At 43.8% G+C, this 20,047-nt stretch overlaps 2 protein-coding genes and 1 long non-coding RNA gene across 5 annotated transcripts in view; 2 read left to right on the top strand and 1 right to left on the bottom strand.

Moving 5' to 3' along the window:
* LOC409000 (cell adhesion molecule 2) overlaps window positions 1-13,340 on the top strand; it is a 51,827-nt gene extending 38,487 nt beyond the window's left edge. For both annotated transcript variants that reach the window (XM_006561865.3, XM_392530.7), the window contains 3 exons: window positions 5,038-5,266; window positions 5,745-6,044; window positions 8,649-13,340. In XM_006561865.3, the coding sequence (XP_006561928.1) occupies window positions 5,038-5,266; window positions 5,745-6,044; window positions 8,649-8,752 (633 nt within the window). In that variant the 3' untranslated portion in view covers window positions 8,753-13,340. The remainder of the gene's footprint in view (window positions 1-5,037; window positions 5,267-5,744; window positions 6,045-8,648) is intronic.
* Window positions 1-20,047, bottom strand: part of LOC113218974 — a 66,664-nt gene that overhangs the window by 5,513 nt on the left and 41,104 nt on the right. Inside the window, exon 1 of one of the 2 annotated variants that reach the window (XR_003305278.1) lies at window positions 852-4,172. The exons of the other annotated variant lie outside the window; for it this stretch is intronic. This is a non-coding gene — a long non-coding RNA (uncharacterized LOC113218974). Of the gene's footprint in view, window positions 1-851; window positions 4,173-20,047 lie in introns of those variants that run through there. 2 annotated transcript variants of the gene reach the window in all.
* The window catches only part of LOC725557 (cuticle protein 7), a 77,554-nt gene continuing 71,210 nt past the window's right edge, over window positions 13,704-20,047 (top strand). Inside the window, exons 1-2 of the mRNA XM_016914076.2 lie at window positions 13,704-14,944; window positions 15,522-15,773. Of these exons, the coding sequence (XP_016769565.2) occupies window positions 15,684-15,773 (90 nt within the window). The 5' untranslated portion in view covers window positions 13,704-14,944; window positions 15,522-15,683. The remainder of the gene's footprint in view (window positions 14,945-15,521; window positions 15,774-20,047) is intronic.

Below are 20,047 nucleotides of genomic sequence, written 5' to 3'. Positions count from 1 at the left end.
GGGGAAGCCGATCTTCGCAAAGACGTTAGGAAAGCGATTTGCAGGAAATAATCGAGTTGCTCGAGCTCGATTGGACGTTAATCGACCTTCGAGGCAACTGGAAACTCAATTTTATAGCAGCTCGCGGTCCCGATGTTAGGTTACAGGTATTGGTCGATCCGAAGTAGTTGGTTGGGTAGTTACTCGGGAGGTATCCGTCGAGTAATGTGGCGAGTCATGCTTCCGCCATATCTTGACACGACCTGTTTTTCCTACTCTCTTGCGAACAATTTTCTCTCGGCTCGCAGCCGACGTTGGAGGATGTGGTAATGTTAAGAGGATTCAAGGGGGTGGCACGTAGGCAGTCCGTTAGCATCTTAGCTTCTTACCGTCTTCGAGAGATGGTATTTTTGGTAGAGCATACGTTGCTAAGCGTCCCGATATTTCTCGAGATGATATCAGAGATGGAATATTAAATATAGCCAAATAATTTAAATATCTTCAACTTTAGAATCCGGAGAAAGATTAGATCGAAAGATCGAGATTTCAAACGGGTCGAAGAAAATCCAGGTAATAGGTGAATCTATTTTTCGACCAGATTGTTTTTCCCTTTGAAATAAAATTAGCACTTTATCGTTAAATCTAAAGTTTCGTGTCGGCGAATATCTTTTTAGAAACACAAAAACACGGGCTTGTTCGATTAATATCTTCGTAGAAATAAAATTGGAGGCGAATGAAGAAGGGGCGAAAGAAAGATCGCGCAAACGAGATTGTTGATCCAGATACGGGAAACAAGGCCGTTCAATTTCAGTATCTCCTAGTGTGTAAACCGTATTAAGTAAATTCATTATTACGGTGGAGGGCCGACGTACCTTAATTTCATTCGTTGTTCCGCGTCAGCCGTGAAATTCCATTTGCGCCACGTCCGAATTGCTAGGTCATACGGATTTCCTCGATACGTGATTCTCGCCCCTTTCCACTCCATCCGGACGGACTTCGTTCGTTCCTCTCGTAATATTCATCAGCCAGCGAAACCTTGTCTCTCTTTCATCAATTTTATAGAAAATCAAAAGATCGATCAATTACCGCGCATCGCAAGAGCGCAAAATACGCTTCGAAGAGTAACTCTTTTCAGAAACTTGCTAGAAAAAAATTACTTTTCGCCTACAATTCGAAGAGAAAAGAAAAGAAAAAGAAATTAAAAAATCGATCAATCGAATCAAAGATCAAAATCAAAAGATCGATCAACTATCGCGCATCGCAACAATGCAAAATACAGAGAGTAACTCTTTTCAGAAACTTGCTTCCCTAAAAAAATTACTTTTCGCGTGCAATTCGAAGAGAAAAGAAAAGAAAGACAAATTAAAAATCGATCATTGATCAATCGAATCAAAGATCAAAATCAAAAGATCGATCAACTATCGCGCATCGCAAGAGTGCAAAATACGTTTTGGAACTCTTTTTAGAAACTTGCTTCTCTAGAAAAAAATTACTTTTCGTCTACAATTCGAAGAGAAAAGAAAAGAAAAGAAAAAGAAATTAAAAATCGATTATCGATCAATCGAATCAAAGATCAAAATCAAAAGATCGATCAACCGCGCATCGCAAGAGTGCAAAATACGTTTTGGAACTCTTTTCAGAAACTTGCTTCTTTAAAAAAAAATTACTTTTTGCGTGCAATTCGAAGAGAAAAGAAAAGAAAAAGAAATTAAAAAATCGATCATCGATCAATCGAATCAAAGATCAAAATCCAAAGATCGATCAATTATCGCGCATCGCAACAATGCAAAATACGGAGAGTAACTCTTTTCAGAAACTTGCTTCTCTAAAAAAATTACTTTTCGCGTGTAATTCGAAGAGAAAAGAAAAGAAAAAGAAATTAAAAATCGATTATCGATCAATCGAATCAAAGATCAAAATCCAAAGATCGATCAACTATCGCACATCGCAACAGTGCAAAATACGGAGAGTAACTCTTTTCAGAAACTTGCTTCCCTAAAAAAATTACTTTTCGCATATAATTCAAAAAGAAAAGAAAAGAAAAACAAATTAAAAATCGATCATTGATCAATCGAATCAAAGATCAAAATCAAAACATCGATCAACTATCGCACATCGCAATAGTGCAAAATACGGAGAGTAACTCTTTTCAGAAACTTGCTTCTTTAAAAAAAAATTACTTTTCGCGTGCAATTCGAAGAGAAAAGAAAAGAAAAAGAAATTAAAAAATCGATCAATAGATATCGATCTTGCGATCGAGAGCGATTGACCAAATTTTCAACGCGATGTATACTTTTCGAATTTTATCCTGAAAGGTATTCGCACGTTTCCAAGACAAGCAAACAACGACTCATTTGCAGTTACGTCCTCGCAAACGTTGCTCAAACGTTCGACATTCGAAGCTCGGCCGACTCCCTCGGCGAGCACCGTCGCCTCGTTTCGATTGCCAAGTTCCTCTTATTCCCTAGAACGAGCTCGTCGCACAGGGCGGAGACGTAAACTTGTTCGAGTAAATACGCTAAGTAGCGCCAACACTCGAGGAGCCGAGTCCCCCCCGGCTTCGCGCGGATTCAAAGTTGGAGGAAACAGCTGCCTTTTCCGGTTTACATCGGGAGATGAATCGCGGAGGAAGATATATATATATATCGGCGGAGAGAAGATTCACAAGCTTTTGGCGAGCTTTCTCGCGCAAATGACCCACCCCCTTTGTGCACCAACTTCCAAACCACCGATTATTAATGTCTCGTCGTTGTTACGACAGCTATTGTACACCCGTTTTGTCGGGAGTCAAGTGCACGGGCGGGTCGACGAACCAATAAAACTCATTGTTTATGCCCCCGCGTGATACCGCTGCTTTTACGACTCCAATTTTATCGCGGACATATACTTTTCAGAAAAACTACAAGCGTCGCGATAAGGCCACTTATTTTTTTGTTCTCTCTCTCCTCTTTTCTTTTTTTTTTTTTTTTTTTTTTTTTGCGTAAAGTTAACCCTTTGCGAGCTCGATTGGCCGAGAAATATATTATATGCGAGTTACCAACACTCTCGCGTAGCTGTGAAAAAAGAAGCAAGTCCGATAACGTTAACGCGATCAGCTACGACTTACAAACTCTTACACATTTTTTCCCTTCTCGTCACGATACAACGTATATTACGTCTAGTACTTTTCACTTATTAAATCTTTCTAAATGATATCAATTTATCTTATTAAAATTTTCCAGATATTTAATATTTATATTTTTAAGAAGAAATCAACCGTCGTTCGATTTAAAAGAATCTAAAAGCGGAGAAAGAAATTTTTATTATTGTTCGATTGGACATTCGAAAATGGAAGCAACGCGACGGCCCGTCACACATTTTTTCCCTTCTCGTCACGATATAATGTATATTACGTCTAGTACTTTTCACTTATTAAATCTTTCAATGATATTAATTTATCTTATTAAAATTTTCCAGATATTTAATATTTATATTTTTAAGAAGAAACCAACCGTTGTTCGATTTAAAAGAATCTAAAAGCAGAGAAATGAATTTTTATTAATGTTCGATTGGACATTCGAAAATGGAAGCAACGCGACGGCCCGTCGCGTTTCGGCCGTTTCAGATTGGCCGAGTCCAGAGCCGGATCAGAGCCTCCGGTCATCCGATTACCCTTCCCCCCTCCTTCGCGGCCCTAATAGCCCTCTCGGCGGGAAACTTCATTTTTCGCGCCAATAGGCTACAAAATAATTTCTCCCTTCGTCCCATCCATCGTCCCGGCTACGATTTATCTAAACGAGGTATCTCTCTGGGCCGGCCCGGTTCAAGATTACCCGGAATTATCCTCGCGAGAAAGACACAATCTCTCGATCTCTCGAAAATGGTACGAGAGAAAAAGGGCGCATGCCTCTTTTCCTCGAATCGTTCCCTCAGTAGCATTACTAGGAGAACGAATCAAATCCCGAGTGGAAAGGAGTCGACCGCTAGTGGATTGAATCGTTCCATTTTCGAAAAAGGGTTCGTACACTTTTGGCGTGCACCTTTTTTGAAAATTGCACTCGCCTTTTTTTTTCCACGGTTCTCTGCCCTCCTGGAAGAGAATGCAAGGGATAAAATTCGGTCGCTTATCGGCGAGACTCGATATCTGGCGATGCGTCTATAAATGGACGAACGAGACGGTTTCGGTTTTTCCGTTTCGAGGATTTCAGCGGAGGAAGTTTGCTCGGGGCAAAGAGATGGACTTTGCTTCGGAGTTTGCTCGGATTACTTTCCCCGCAAGAGGCCGGCACCGTAGAGCACATGTACCCGGCCTGATGAAATTACCGTCGTCCCCGAAGAACGCGAAACTTCACCTCGACTCCCACCCCTCCCGAAAACTTTAAATGTCCCCATCGAATTATGTATTATGCCGTGGCACGTTTACGGATAGCGCGGAAACGCGCTATCTGTTTCTTCCCGAGGCTCTGCTCCTCTTCTTCTTCTTCTTCTTCTTCGCACCTTGAAATATTTATTATATATATTTCGCGCCACGACGAAACGAATCTGAAATATCGATCGGACGTTCATCGTTCCTCTGCGTGATTTTTCGGGAATTTCTTCCATTTGGACAATTTTTAAAAAGTTTTTTGCCAAATATTCATTACACGTGTATCTAGTTTAATTCCTCGGTAGTTTGTCCGACATTTTTAAATTTATAAAGTAAACATCTTGGCGTTTACTCGAGTTTAAGAGTTTCCTCCAGCTTTCATATTTTATATTTCTTCTTCCTTTTTCCTTTTCTCTCTTTTTAGATTATCGAGGAAAAATTGTAGCCGAGATAAAATTGATAAAAATCTTGAGGCACAATGATCACTTTAAATGGATCATCCGTTAAAACTTTCAAACAGAAGCCGATCCCCTTGCCCACTTACCGAATCTGCATAAAAGTCTGGTGGATAAATGGTTTAAAGTTAGGTGGGAATCGTACGTCAACGAAATTCAGTCAATGATCGCGTCTATTCAAACACCCCCTTTCCCCTTCTATTCGATCTCTCTCTCGATTACCATCATTGACCCCACTTTGAAATTCCGTTTGCAAAGGTATCCTGGGTGAGGCACAGGGATATTCACATTTTAACGGCGGGGGCGTATACCTACACGAGCGATCAGCGATTCCAAGCGCTTCACAGACAAAATACAGGCCAAAATAGCGAGTGGTCTGAATGGACTCTTTGCATAAAATGGGCGCAGGAGAGAGACCAGGGACTCTACGAATGTCAGATCTCCACCATCCCCGTCAAGTCGCATCAATTCCGCTTGAACGTTGTCAGTAAGTCTCCACCATCATTTATACACCACAATTTTTAATAAAATTAGCAAAATTAAACTCGAACATATAATAATAAATCCTTCTTGTCGATCAATTCGAAACCGTTTCGTAAATTAACGAATCTGTTAAACCTCGGATCGTTCGATCGATCGCGTTCGTCGGAAGAAAGAGAAAGAGAAAGAGGGAGAGAGAGAGATTCGTGAACCTAATTTTGGAGAGCGCGATACGAAGCTGGGTCTCGTTATTTCAATTGCTATGACCTTGGCTCTCGAATGAAAAGTTTTCGTCTCGTTAGTTGGCGCGAGATCGGTAAAGCGCTCTCTCGTTCTCCTCTCGAGAGTCCCTCTCTTCTCGAACAAAATTTCTCCTTCCCTTCTCTTTACGCGCGCACACGTAGGTGGAAAAAAAAAAACGATACTTTCGGGATGGGAAAGAGAGAGGGAAAGGGAATGAGAGTGGTGTTCCTTTTTCATCGCAGTACCGACAGCGACGATACTCGGTGGGCCGGATCTGTACGTTGGCGCGGGAAGCACGATAAATTTGACGTGCGCCATACACTTCAGCTCGGAGCCACCAGCTTACATCTTTTGGTACTACAACGAGCATGTTTTGAGCTACGACAGTCCCAGGGGCGGTGTCTCGGTGATAACCGAGAAGGGTGGCGACGTCACCACGTCTTGGCTCCTTATCCAGACGGCGCAACCCTCCGACTCCGGGGAGTACAGCTGCAAACCGAGCAACGCCAATACGGCGTCCATCAAAGTTCATGTCCTAAATGGTAAGTGTTTGCAACGGCGCGATATCGCGCCGTGATCTCACATACGATCGTCCATCGTCCTCGACGCAGAACGTAGATGGTGTAAAGAAAAAAAAAAAAAGAATAAAGAGAGAGAGGAAAAAATGGAAATAAACACGCGTAATAAGTGGGGCAAAATATGAAAGCGTATAACATTCGCATCCGCAATAACGAATTTTTCCCTCGATCGAATATTTATACCGATTCTCCGCAAAAAAAAAAAAAAAAAAAAAAAAAAACAGCAACATTTTTCAAACAAACGGGTGGTTCGACTTTTATAACACGCGGGGTTATTTATGGCCTCGCACATAGGTTCGAGCTGTACGAAATTGCGCGCGATTTTTGCAAGCGAGTCACTAAAAAAAAAAAAAAAAAAAAAAAGAAAAAAGTGAAACCAAATAATTTCGCCGTTGAAATCATCGTCGACGTTAAGCAAAATTTGTCGTTGAACGAGTTTTACGATATCGGTTCCAAAAAAAAAAAAAAAAAAAAAAATAGAAAAAAGAAGAAAAAACGCATCGCGTCCGAGTTAAGTTTCGATGACGGTATCCGAAATCCCCCCCGCGAAACGGGGGGAGGGAGGACCGTTTCGTTTTTGCATAAACCGTATGCATCCGCTTTACCTCTTAATTTTCTCGTGGAACCGAATATACTATATTAATTCGCGCGTTTGTTTCGGTTCGGCTGGCAGCTGGGAAATTTGACCTCGTATCTCGCGCACCTGTCTTCTCCCAGATTCGACCCGGCATCTGGCTCCTCTCAGGCAATCAGCCTATCAGAACTTGGCAATTACGCGGCCGCCAAGTTTTGCATGTTTATTCACCGATCCTGCCACGAGGAGGCAAACGAGTTTCAACCGTGTTGGCGAGAATGTTTGCCCTCTCGTGTTCTCTCCCCTCCCCCCACCCTTTCCGATAGGACGCGCGCGGCCACGAGAAAATACTTCGTTCGCCTCGACGACGAACAAGTTGGAAACGAAATTTTTTCGGAATTTTCATCGCAATCCCTAACTATTTTTTTTAACGAAAACTCGGCTTCGATCCGTCCCGAGTTTTTCTTCCTTTCCTTTACCGTTTCGCTCGAAATATTTTATTCCCGCGCGTGTTTAGCTTGGAACGAGATTATTATCGATATTAAAAATTCTTCGTGGGATGGATGTAAGTCGATGTCGATCCTTGCGAACGTGTGCGAGAGGAACGGAAGATAACGAAGGATGTATATCGGGGCGCGTATGCAAATGACGAGAATTTCCAACGTCCGTCCGTCGATCGTTGGAAGAAATTCCGCGGAACGAAATCGAGCGGAAATTGGATTTCGGATTCGAAAGTACGCGACTATATCTTTCCATTAAGTATCGCGCGAAGGTAGCAAGCGAGGAAATTTTTGTTCGGTCTTTCGCGTTGTTGGCGGCAAAGTATCGTTCGCGAAATAGAAATCGCGCAAAAAGAAAAAGAAAAAAGGAAAAAACGAAGCGAAAAGATATTTTTCACGACCTTTAACTTTTGAAACTCGCCCTTACCTTTATTTTCATCTCTGCTCTCCGAACACTTCTCCGAACCACTTTGATTCGAAAACGACGCGATACAATTCTATCGGGTGGAATGAATAATCCGGATTATTCTTTGCCACCTTTCGAATACCTTCCTCTCCACGAGGAACGCAAACAATCTCGCCAAGTTTTATTTCCGAAAGTGACGCCGTACATCGTGAAAATCTTTTTTCCTTCCTTGAAAGCTTCTTTAAAGTCGGCCGACCGAGGCGTATTGAAAATTTCCGTGAATAGAAATTATATCGAGGAGGGAAAAAAAGGAGAAACGATATGATTTATTTATTAGATCGGCGCATGTGAAATGTCAATGTTTTCTCGAACGGTACTTTACTTTAACCGCGTGATACAACTTTGAAATTCCTTTGAAATTCCGTGCAATGATAAGAATAACTTTCTCCTCTCTTAACGAGTTTTATTATACGAAAATAAAGGATCGAGAGGAATAAAATTAAATCTAAATTAAAAAAAAATATATTTTAACCGATTTTGTGTAGTAAATTTGTTTCCTACCGACTTAAAATTTATATTAGAGAATATATTTTATGATAACTCAGGCCGATTGATGCAATATTTCGTTGCAACAAATATCCCGATTATTCGCGACAATTCACCGCCAGGTTAAATCAATAATTCTAAACGAAACACGGGCGCAAATTAGGCGAACGAAATTTCGCGTGCATCGATCTAATATCCAAAGTGATTTAATTTAACGTTACTATAAATGCGAATACCGCGTGATTCTCGGATACGAACCGACTCCTAATCAAAGAACGTTTAACCCTTGATCCCGATTCGCCGCAAGCTGACTCCCAGGAATTCCAGAACTTCCAATATTAATTTAATACAAGGGCGTCGCGCGAGACGATCGAGACAAAGCATTCTACGCGTGACTGCCGTGTTTCAATACACATACATACACACAGATATATATATATATACGTAGCTGAAATAATAATAAGAAGGTAGGGTAGGGGTTTGTGAAAAGAGCGTGGCGAATACGTGGAGCGGATGAGAACGAGATGGCTTGTTTGTTGCAGGCGAGCGACCAGAAGCGATGCAGACCGGAACGGCGGGACCTATTTTATCCTCGAGCTGTCTTTTGGTGTCTCTGATCATTTTGTACATATCCTCCTCGGTGTAAACGTCGAACACGTAACGAGTCGCACGAATCGTCGTCGCGACGCCTTATTTTCTTAGTGACGGGCCACCGACCAAGTCCGTCGAATTTAAGATCGCGCGAACCGAGACGAGAGGAGAGAAAGGAAAAAAAAAAAAAAAAAAAAAACCTCTCACGAGTCGCGACCGATGCGATGTCGAGATCGCATCGAATTACGAATTATATACGCGCAAAACTGCCCAAAAAAATAAAAAAAAAAAAATAAAATAAAACAAAACAGAACAAAAAACTCAGCGGTATTCGTTACTTTCGAGAGAAAGAAGAAACGCGTTCGCGTGTTCGATCGAAATCGAATTATATACATATATTCGTACCTGCCGGTGAGCTCCGATATTCGCGGATCGATCTTGGGTGATTCGAGTACAACCGAAGATGGAACTACGTTGTTTCGTTTCGTGGGAACGAAATGAAAGAGATTCGACGAGATTGGGTGTCAAAAAAATGGAATATATGGTGCGCGCGTTTCGCCTCGTCTTGGATGCCATCGATAGCGAACGATCGAGGAGAAACGAGTCGTAGAGACGAGTCGCTCGATTCGAATCCCAAGAATCGAGATCGATGTGTGTGCGTGTCCCGAGAAGAAGATACCGGAAGGTATCGTACGTGTCTCGGTCGAGAAAAAGGAGAGAGAGAGAGAGAGAAAGAGAGCGAGTGAGCGAGTGAGAGTGAGACTGAGAGTGAATGAATGAGTGAGAGAGAGAGAGAAAGGAAACGTTTAAATTAAGAGAACGTCGACGCTAATACCAAAGATGGAGCCGGGAAGAGAAATTTCTGGTTCTGTTTGTTGGAAGGGAAAAAGGTAGAGGTTCGATAATCCGCAGTGAGAGGAACCGATTTACGAGAGGCGTAAAAGCGAGAAACAACCGTCTCGCGGTACGTTTTACGATCGGTCGAATCTTCGAAACGCGAGGGGGATGCGCGAGACAACATTGGCCGGGAAATAAAACGTGACTCGACTACTCGTGAGATCCCCGAGCTTTCTTCCGGGATCGCAGAGGATACGCAGCCCGTTGGTTAACCCGTGACGAGAAAAGTATCGCGCGAGAGGAAACGAACGAAAGAGAAGAGATCCGGGAAGAGATCTGTTCGATTCTTGTCGATTGATTCGGGGAGGGGGGGAGAAAAATCCTTTCTCTCTCCGGTGAATTTCATCCAGTGATTCGAGAGCCGGTGATTTTCGCGAAAACATTGAAGCGGTTTGACACGGTTTTACGCGACGCGATACCCCGAATGTTAAATATTACGTTGAGGGCGTTGAGCGCATTACGGCGACCACGGGCGGGCATGCATCATTGTCGCCACGGTGGACGAAAAACGGTCGCAGCAAATCCTTTCCACCCGATTAACACTCAGAAATGCAAACGTTTCGCGATTGAAAACGATTACGGGAAATTATTGTTGCCGAGCCGCTCGAAAATAATCGGTCGCCCTTCGGCCGGCCGGAATTTCGCGTTCTCGCGCTCTAATTTTCCGAATGTTTACGATCGTTCCGTTTATCAAGCTTATCGATTCCCGGCGTCCAACCGAGGGGAGAGAGGGAGGAGAGGCAAATATTCGACGAATTCCGTGATTTTTAGCTCGCGGGATTGGTTTCGTGATTGGCTTTTATACAAATTCGTTCGTGATATCGCGATCGACCAATTTATCCGCGGTAAAAGTCGAATTAGTCTAAACGTTGCGAAAATTCGTAAGGGGGTAAGGTGGAAAAAACTGGAGCACGATACCGCGACACAATATTTGATAACAAATTTTAGTTTTTCTTTCGTATCGTTTTACTTTACTCGTTCCACTCCCGTTCTAGCGTGCAGCGTTTCTACTATAATTCATTGTATAAAATCGTACACACACCGAACGCGAAAACGCTTCTTGTAAAGACAATGCACAACGTTCTCCACAACCGCGCGACTATTCGAAAGAGATCGAAAGACAACGACGAGGGAAGAGTAATCGAAGAAAAAAGAGATTTAACGAGGGAAGGAAAAGGACGATTTCGTGATCGAAAGCTAGCACGAATCGGGCGATGAACCGGGGCGAGAAGGGCGATGTTGCGCGCCACAGATCTGTCCGTTTGCCGTCGGTTGAGCGGGTATTAGCGTCGACGGCCAAATACGGCAACCTGTACATAGCGTCTGTATTATAAATTGTGGCCGGGTGATGATAGTTACACGCCGCTTAAATGCGCGGCGCTCCAACTCTCTCTCTCTCTCTCTCTCTCCCTCCCTTCCTCCCTCTCTCTCTGTCTCTCTCACCTGAACACCGATGTGCGCTGGATCTAGTAATCGCGTTTGCCGCGTGGAAATCGAGTTTCGCGGACGGAGTAGCTTCCCTGCCCAACGACCTCCACATCCCAACCACGATCCTTCGATACGGATCGATAATCGAACGCCGGATCATCGCTGATTTCCCTCGTAAACGGATGGAGGCGCACGAATTACTCTCTCCGCGGCTCGTGGAAGGCGATGATCCCGCTTCGAGCAACCCTCGTACAAACTTTATCCTCCCGTTCGATGATCCGCGAACCGTGTACCGCCAAACTTTTGAAATACCGCCCCCTTCCCTTCTTTTTCGAAACGAACCTTTTTACTACCGTGTACATTGCTCCTTGCTTCTCGAATCTCCTCTTCCCGCGATTCTGCGCACCTCGACGCGCGTCATTTCTTTTTTTCTTCTTTTTTTTCAAGCGAGTATATATATATATATAGAGTTCGTCGATCATCGGCCGAGATCCACTACCCCGTCCGCGGATACGAAATTGAAAACGTCGACGAAAGTTTTCACTTTCTATTTGTGTGTGTTTCGATGTGTGATCATCCTCGCATCCGATCCTAACACCCTCCTCCCCTCCCTCCATCCCTCGTCACAACACACTTTCGCGTTCCTATGCCCTACCGATGCCGGTTCTTTCTTCCAACCATTTGGATTACGCGGGCGCGAACAACGATCGAAAGGGATCCAGAGAGTGGTAAGAGTTGCGAGGAAAAGAAAAAGGAGGAGGAGGAGGAGAGAAAAGTATAACCTCGAAACTCGATCCGGGAGCCGGTCAACGTTGGGCGAGTTTTGGTCGAAGGGATTTGGAGTCGATACGCGTGCGCTCGATGAAACGGAACGACGCGAAGGCAACGATTCGCGCCACTCTCGAGAGAGGAGGGGAATAATCGCGCGCGGAGCTGGATCGAGGAATGGAACGGGGAAAAGTTACGGGGATTTTTCCTCGGGTTTCGAAAAGTACGCGAAACTAACGGACAGGTCGTGGTCCATTAACCGGTAACAGATTCGATCCCTCGCCTCGCGAGTCCCGTTTATTGCGCTCGCGTCGATACGATCATTCTTTTTCACCCTACTTTCCTTTTTTTATGCGTCACTGATCGAGTGCTGCCGCCCCTTCGATAAATCTTCTCTACTCGTTTCCAAGAATCCATTGATCCATTGGTGATTCTATTTCATTAGATTTGAGACGAGATCGGTTTGAGAGAAAAAAAAAGAATACATTCCACTGCCGAAACGGAAGTTTAAGATAAGTAAAATGAAATAAATATATATACATAAGACAAAGTTCTCCGCGTGAATAAGATAGAAATCGATCGAGGATTTTTACCGTTTTTCGTACAAATAATTTACGATTAAGTATTATTCAATTTCGTCGATAAATCGTTTTCGAGTATCGTGGCGTTGAAACGAAGATAGAGAGTCGCTTTAAAAGAAAAAAAAAAGGAACGATCAAAGGAATCGGTTTCCCTAGAATCGCGAGCATCGATGAAACGCGGAGGGAAACGGAAAGGAAAAGAGACGCGTCGAGCAAAACTATGGATTTGGTTCGTTCCGGGCGGACACAACAACCTCGTCGCGAATTGAATTCCGAGGCTGCGAATAGAATTCGATTCGGGTCTTGTCACAGTCCGGTGGTCGGCTTCGATGTTGCCTCCACCCCCTCCCTCCCTTCGACTGTGCGCACGAATCGCTTTGCCTTTCGAATCGCGTCCCCGCCAACTTTGTTCCGACGGTCTTTTCTGGTCCTCCCTGAAAGAGAAAGTGACGAGATATATCGATACTGGCGCGAATCCGGTGGGAAAGAAAGGCAAGTAAATAAGAAAAGAAAGAAAGAAAGAAAGAAAGAAAGGAAAAGGCATCGATTCATTTTTCTCCTGGCTCTCTTTCGACGTTAGTTTCGCTCGGTTTCGCGAACGACCAACGACGCCGTGTTTCTCCTGCCGCGTCGTCGACACACAACAGAGCGTAGCTAAATAAACGGAAAGTTGGAATGTGACGGTATAGCGGAAACGGAAACATTGAGCGGTGCGAGCGATTACGAAGAGAACAATGCGCGAAGAAGAGTAGAAAGAGATTAAATACGAAAATGGCTCGTCGTGTACACACATCACATACGCATACACACGCGCGTACATAATACACACACACACATATACACGCACACTCGGCAGCCTGTAAAACCTTCTTTCCAATCGACGAAGGCCGAAGCGAAAAAATGCATTCACGACGCAATCGAACGAATTGACGAGAGGGAGAAGAATAAAAAAAAAAAGGAAAAAAAAAAGAAACGAAAACCATGGAAGAATCTGTAATCGCAGTGATATCGTTAGATTAGATAGGTATATTATTGTACATACTATAATATATTACGATGTTTAATAAATAAAAAAACGTTGAAAGGAAGGGTAGAATGGAGAGTGTGTGTTCCGAGGCTTTTTAACGAAGCTACCAACGCTACCAACCAGCTCTGCCCTCGTGTTCCCTCTCGCTTTCAGACGTATAGATTCTTCGAGGCTCTCCTTCTCTCTCTTTCTCTCACTCTTTCTCTTTCTTTCTCTCTCTCTCTCTTTCTGTGTGTTCCTTTGCCGCAATTTCTATCTTTCAGGTCGTTCCGTGAAAACGAGCGGATCCCGGAAGACAGACGGTAGCTTTTTCAACGCGTTTCCTTCCCGGCCCCTGCCCTTTATTCGTACTTACCTCGAGCCGAGTCTATGATGATCCTTTATCGCGGCCACCCACCCTTTGCCCGATGGATAAGTAACTAACGAGCGTCAAAGGACCTCGTTGCCATCGTTGACACCCTTCCACCCGTTGCCGCCACATTACTGCCACCTCGATGCACTCCCACCCCTCCTCTTCGCCTCCCTTGTCGACGGTGACGGGTCGACAAATATCGAAACGAATCTAACACACACCTCTTCCCTCGAAATTAACGCGTTTCGTCCCAATTATGCCATTATCCCTCCGTTTTTTTTTCTCTCTCTGTCTCTCTCCGCACTCTTTCTTCCGTCTTTCACCCGACGTGTTTGCAACACACGGCCGTGGATCCATCCGATCAAGGGCCAAGTAAATTTTATCGATCGCCTCCCTCGTTAATGGAAAGTTTTTAAAACGGTTGGAAAAACTTGGGACTTTCATTAGCCCGTTGAACGCTAGTTACGTGACTAACTCGTACCTCGCCAATTAACGACTCGAGCGTTTCAAACGCGAAGGAACGCGCGTAACGTTTATAATTACCCCGATTAACCGGTCGACACGATCACGCCACTTTTTTCTTTTCTTTTCTTTTTTTTTTCCTTCTCCCTTTTTTTTTTTCAACGCGGTCTCGCGTTCTTCTTATCGCGAACCGCGAAACGTATCTCTCGAAAACGATATTGACTTTAAACAAAGTTGTACGAATCGAATCGGAATGGAAAATATTTGAAATTTAAATTTCATGTATCCCCTTCCCGTTACGTCATACGAGAAACATTGGTACGAAGATTAAACGAAATATATATTTAGAAGGATATGCGCGTGGTTTTCTTTCGTGCTTTTTAAAATTTTTATTGAATTCGACAAACACTCGACGAAGGAATATTTTAAATCTCATTTATATATATATTTTTTGGTACGTTGGAGACTTCACGTTGTCTCGCAGGAGCACGGAAAGAATTGAAACTTTAAACGGTCGCTGTATGGTCCGTCGATTCTTAATAACCGTGAACTGGCCGCGCTCCAAATTAAGGTTAACTGGCCACGGACATCTTTTCCCCCAAGTTTTACCACCGAGTTCAAATTCACTGCTCGCGGCGTCCCGCTCTCAACGGGGATAGAGAATCGTGAAAAACTCCACTGTGGGAAACTGTGTTTTCGGGCCAAGGAGGAGAGATCGTGACGAAAGGAACGGTAAGTATTATCAACCGAGCTACTCGCGTTAACGCGCATCGTTTCAATTGAATCGAAGGAGGGAAGGGAAAAAAGGGGAAAAAAAAATTTCGCGACGCGTTTCGATTCGAGTTTCAAACTTTTGTTCCGTTTTTTTTTACCAACGATTTCCTCGACCACGTGTCAAAAACGCTCGTTCACGTCGTATACATTCGAGCTTCCAATTCTAAACTTTGACTCCCCTGTTAGGGGTTTTTGTTTCACGTGTATAAATCGCATCGCTCGATCCCCGAAACTTTCAGTACACCGATGTTCGAGCGCTCACGAGTGTCTATTACGCTCTCGTGTACACGTGTTATTTTCACGAATATATTTCCCATCTCATCGATCACCTCCGTCAATTTTCCAACCAAGGATCGATTAAAAAAATTTCATTCATGCGTATTCGTTCGAATGCATGCAAACGAGAAGAAAGGGATAGATATAAATAAATAATTCGAGAAGAATTTGAAGTAAATTTCGGGAAAATTAATTGCCGGCCACTCCATTTCCAATCTCGAGTATTGCATTTGTAATGCGCATCTTTTTTTCTCTTAAGAAGAGAGGCGAACGAAACGAACGAACGGGAGAGACGAGGGAGAAGGAAAGCTGCGTGTGTACGATCCGTGCTCGTATTGACCAGGTTTGCGAGAAGCCGACATGCAAACGGGTCGCGCGTACCCGTATAGCTTCTAAGGTAGGTTTAACATCGCCATCAACGATGGACACACGACCGCCATCCTGTCTAACTGTAAACCAACGAATCAATCGGAGTTGCTATTCGCTGTCCGCTATAGAGAACGTAACCGAGGTAAGTGATACGATGTCTCGACTCGTCTATTATCTTCAGAAACAATAACGAAATTTCATCCATCCAATCCTCTCCCCACGACGCCACTCTTCTATTTCTCGTTCGAAGCAATTCTTTCCGATTGGATTGAAAAGTTAGATCGATTTCCAATCGAAATTTTCTTTTATTCTTTTTTTTTTTCTTTACACTAGATTATTCTAGATTATTACGATCCGATATTCGTGTTAATCATTCAAATTTGCGAGTTCCAACTTATGTCGTTTGACGTATACAAATAACAACGATGCATTCGAGGCAAGGGAGGGAGAACGAAGGGACGTGAAAATAACGCGACGCGTCTCTAGAAAATTCTCGAAATATGAAAAATATTTTCGCTCCAGGCGAAAAACATTTTATATATATATATATTCCCCCGTATATTTTTTTACTCCTCTCTTTTTCTTCTCGTAGGTAACACGACTGGAAACGTCACTTCTATTTTCCCCGGGGGAAAAAAAATCTACCGGTTCTTTAAATTCCATTTCGAAAACGAGACCCCGCGCCGAACATCGATGATCGTTAACTGGTACGCGGAGGTCGCTCGAAAGAGAGAAAGAAAAAAAGCAAAAGTAACACGTATTAAATTTCGGAAGAATTTCAGACGAACGTTCCCCGATTACGCGCAACGATTCATCTCCATCCCGCGTTCCTGCGTGGGAAAATTACCTTATCGGTTCAATTATCGTATCATTCTGATCGACGTAGAATGGTGGACGAGGTTGGAACGACACGCGTATTTCAGTCCTCCTCCGGTTAAATGGAATTTCCGACCCGATGACAACATCTCGTGACCAACAAGCGTTCTCTCCGAACGTATCTCCCGTTTGCACTTCGGACTTTACGGTTGCACACGAGGCGACGAAGGGTGAAAACCGCCAAAGTGGTGGAAAGGAAAGGAGGGACACGGTGGAGAGAGAAAAAAAAAAGAAAAAAGACACAGGACCGTAGCTCTCTCGTTATTGTGAAACGAGACGCACAGGTGGATGCAGGTTAAAAAGGAGAATAGAGAGAGGAGAGAGACAAGACAAAGAGGGAGGGCGAGGATGAAGCGTTTTATAGTCTCCCAAGCTAGATGGCCCGGAACGTGGTAGGGAAATAAAAAAAGAACTGGCGGAAGAAAAGCTTAGCGTGGAAGAAGAGAGAAGGGTTGGACAGGGTTACGGATACCCTTTTTCCATTATACCTTTCCTGACACCCACGAATTTACCGTTCTTCGAAAGAGTGACGTGTTCCAAATCGACATTTCCAAATCGAACAAATATTATATTAATACATTTTTCAAGTGGAAGAGGAAAACTCGTGGCGCCTCCATCGGTGGCGGTGGAGAGACGGATTCCCTTTTCGTTTGATCAGAGAATCGCTGTTGTGAACGGAAGGAAAGGAAGTTTCAGGTTGGGTCGTTAACGCGAAGGGAACAGGTCGTTACGTCGCAGACGCGCCCCTTCTCTTCCTCTAAGTCACGCGATTTATATGGACAAGAGGCAAGGCAATCGAGGAATCCGATAAATAACGCGTGGGAGGGATTAACACGCGAGTCCAGATCTTAATCGATGATTAAGAAACCGAGTCTCGAAAGATCCCAATCTACGACGAATCGGTTGTCGTTGAACCATTGTTTAACGCATACACGAATCATCCTCTTGAGCCGTTTTTCGAAAATCGTGCACTTTAATTATTAGAATAATTTCGAAGAATTTTACGACGACGCCTCAGGTGTTTCGGTCCTTTCGTCACCTCGTCTGAATCTCCCTCCAGCTTTTCCTCGAGTAACGAGTTCGAGGAAAGCGAGAGATCGTTAAGATCTAATAATTCTCTCTCCCTCTCTGTTGAAAGTTCTAACGAGGCATCGCGATGCACACGTGCGCTATCGCGCCAACAGATATCCAATTTTCTCGTTTCGCCCGATATTCGCGACGAATCGGCGTTTCGCCCCAATTTATTAGTATCCGGGCGACGAAATTCGTCGAGCCATTATTCACACGGATTGAACGTCGATAAACCGGTTAAAACCCTTCACCGATCATCAAGAAGATTTAATTTAAGGGATGCGACGGATCTCGCCGTTTCTTTCTTTTTAACACCACGAATAATTTATTATATAATTGCGCCGCCGAATCCAAAGTCGCCGGAGTTAAAGTACGGATTACAGAGCGGCGGTATCGTCCCCTCCCCCCATCTAGCGGATTAGAAATGTAAACAGTTATCGTTCCCCGACCAAAATTCAATTTCCACCCGGTGGATGATGCTCTCGTAACTCCCGCCGAGGGTACACTATGGCTATCCGTTTTATCGGACCACTTACAAAATTTACATACTTATCCTTTAAAAGTAACGCTGATGACGTTTACACGTTGACGTTCGTGCACGCGTACGTCGCGGCCGCTCACTCAACGAGATTGCCTATTTTTCCCTATAATAGAAAAGGTCGAGAACAAGGGAGGAAAAGGAAGATCCGGTGGTCTGTCTAATAATAAACCCGCGTTCCATTTAACTCGCGATATACGAGAAGAGGCACGAGTGGATGGGGAGGAATTACAACCGCGTCTCGGTCGGTTTCGCGCGTTGGAATCGTCGGGGCTAATCGACGGGGCCATTTCCACACTATGGAGGAGGTGACGACGATTATGCGAACGGTAATTAACCGTGGATAATAGAGGAAAGGTAGGAGGATGGTTTCGCGATTAAGTTGTACATACGTGTTGTACAGATCGTTGGAACACAGGGAAGGGGGATCTATTCTACGATGACGACGACGCGCTGTAACGACGATAAGCGGTTCCAATTAACCATTCGAATCAACCGTGAGAAATTGGCTTGAAATTCGCTCCATTCCAAGCATCCGATCGCGCACGATCTCCCTGGAATCGATCTTTTTGGAAGAAAGGGGATTAGAGGATGGAAAGAGAGAGAGAGAGAGAGGAAAGAAAACGCTTCGTTGGAGAAATTTGTCTCAAGTTTGCTTACGGCTAAGGGGTAAGGTTGGGCCGGCACACCGAATGGGAATCGATACATCGGCCGGTCCGTGACCGGGGAACTTAAATTACGGATTAAGTTGGAATGCAGGCTTAACGTTGGCGCGCACGCCTCGAAAATTTATTCGTTTGGAAGTTCGCCATTGGCCACGCGGCTCTCCACGATCCTCCAAGATTATTCGCCTCCAATGGAGAATCACTTCGTCGCCTGCCTTCCAAAGGGATCCCCTTTGTTTGCCAATATTTGCATTTTAAACAATCGATCCGACACCAACCCTGTATATGCGTGTATATATATATACACATACATATAGAGTATACTCGAATCTTACAATGCCCGGACTACGCTGTTAAGGGTAATGAGAATGGCCGTTTTAATGCGCCGTGTTAGGCGGATCGTCGTCGGCGAAAATTCATTTCGTTCTCTATTATCAGATTACGGGGGCTCGGAATATAGCTCGAGATGTATTCGCCCAACTTTGCCAATATAGATTAAACGTTTCTCCGGTCTAAGTTCGACTGGATCCCCCGTTACTTAAATCAGAGGTCGGGAAAATTGATGTCGGGGAAACGAGAGTCGTTAAAATCCTTAGGTAATCGTCGCTGGTAATACAATCGAATTATCCTTCCTCTCGTTACATTATTCTACACGATGACGGTGTATCAACGGTTTCAATGTATATATGTATATATTATTATCGAGAGAAACGAAGTTCATCGAAAACGGTGAAATTTTATCGATCGATCCTCCCATCGGTACACGATAAAATTACTTATCGTTTATACCAAGCGGAAAGTGAATTCCCCAAGGAACTAGAATAATATTAACAGGGAATAAGGTAGGTAACTATATAATAATGTTTGTTTCGTCTCGACTCGATATCGAAGCGACGTAAAAATTTTCGATCGATCGGTCGATCAAAAATTCGATATTTCAAATATTCCGATTCGGAACGGGCGCGCGTATGAAACAATTACGGAATCTCTGTTAAACCCGCGGATTGAAATTTTCAGAAAGAAAACGTGTGAAATATTTTATCACGTTCCGACAGCGATTAAGTTTGTTAGCTTTCCTATTCGCTTCGAACAATCATTTTCGTGTTGTCACGAAAAATCCTTCAATTTTGGCAATTTATCGAGCAAACTAATCGTATATATATATATATCGCACGCGTGTTTGTCGCCGCGCGTACAGAATATCCCCGACTTTGGCCGGGAACAGAAGAAGGAAAACAAAAGTTCAAAATAAATGGAATTAAAAAG

Source organism: Apis mellifera, linkage group LG9 (genome assembly GCF_003254395.2).
Source record: "Apis mellifera strain DH4 linkage group LG9, Amel_HAv3.1, whole genome shotgun sequence".
Taxonomy (NCBI): Eukaryota; Metazoa; Arthropoda; class Insecta; order Hymenoptera; family Apidae; genus Apis; species Apis mellifera.
Note: the sequence above shows the minus strand (reverse complement) of the source record. Positions and strands in the feature narration are given on the sequence as shown.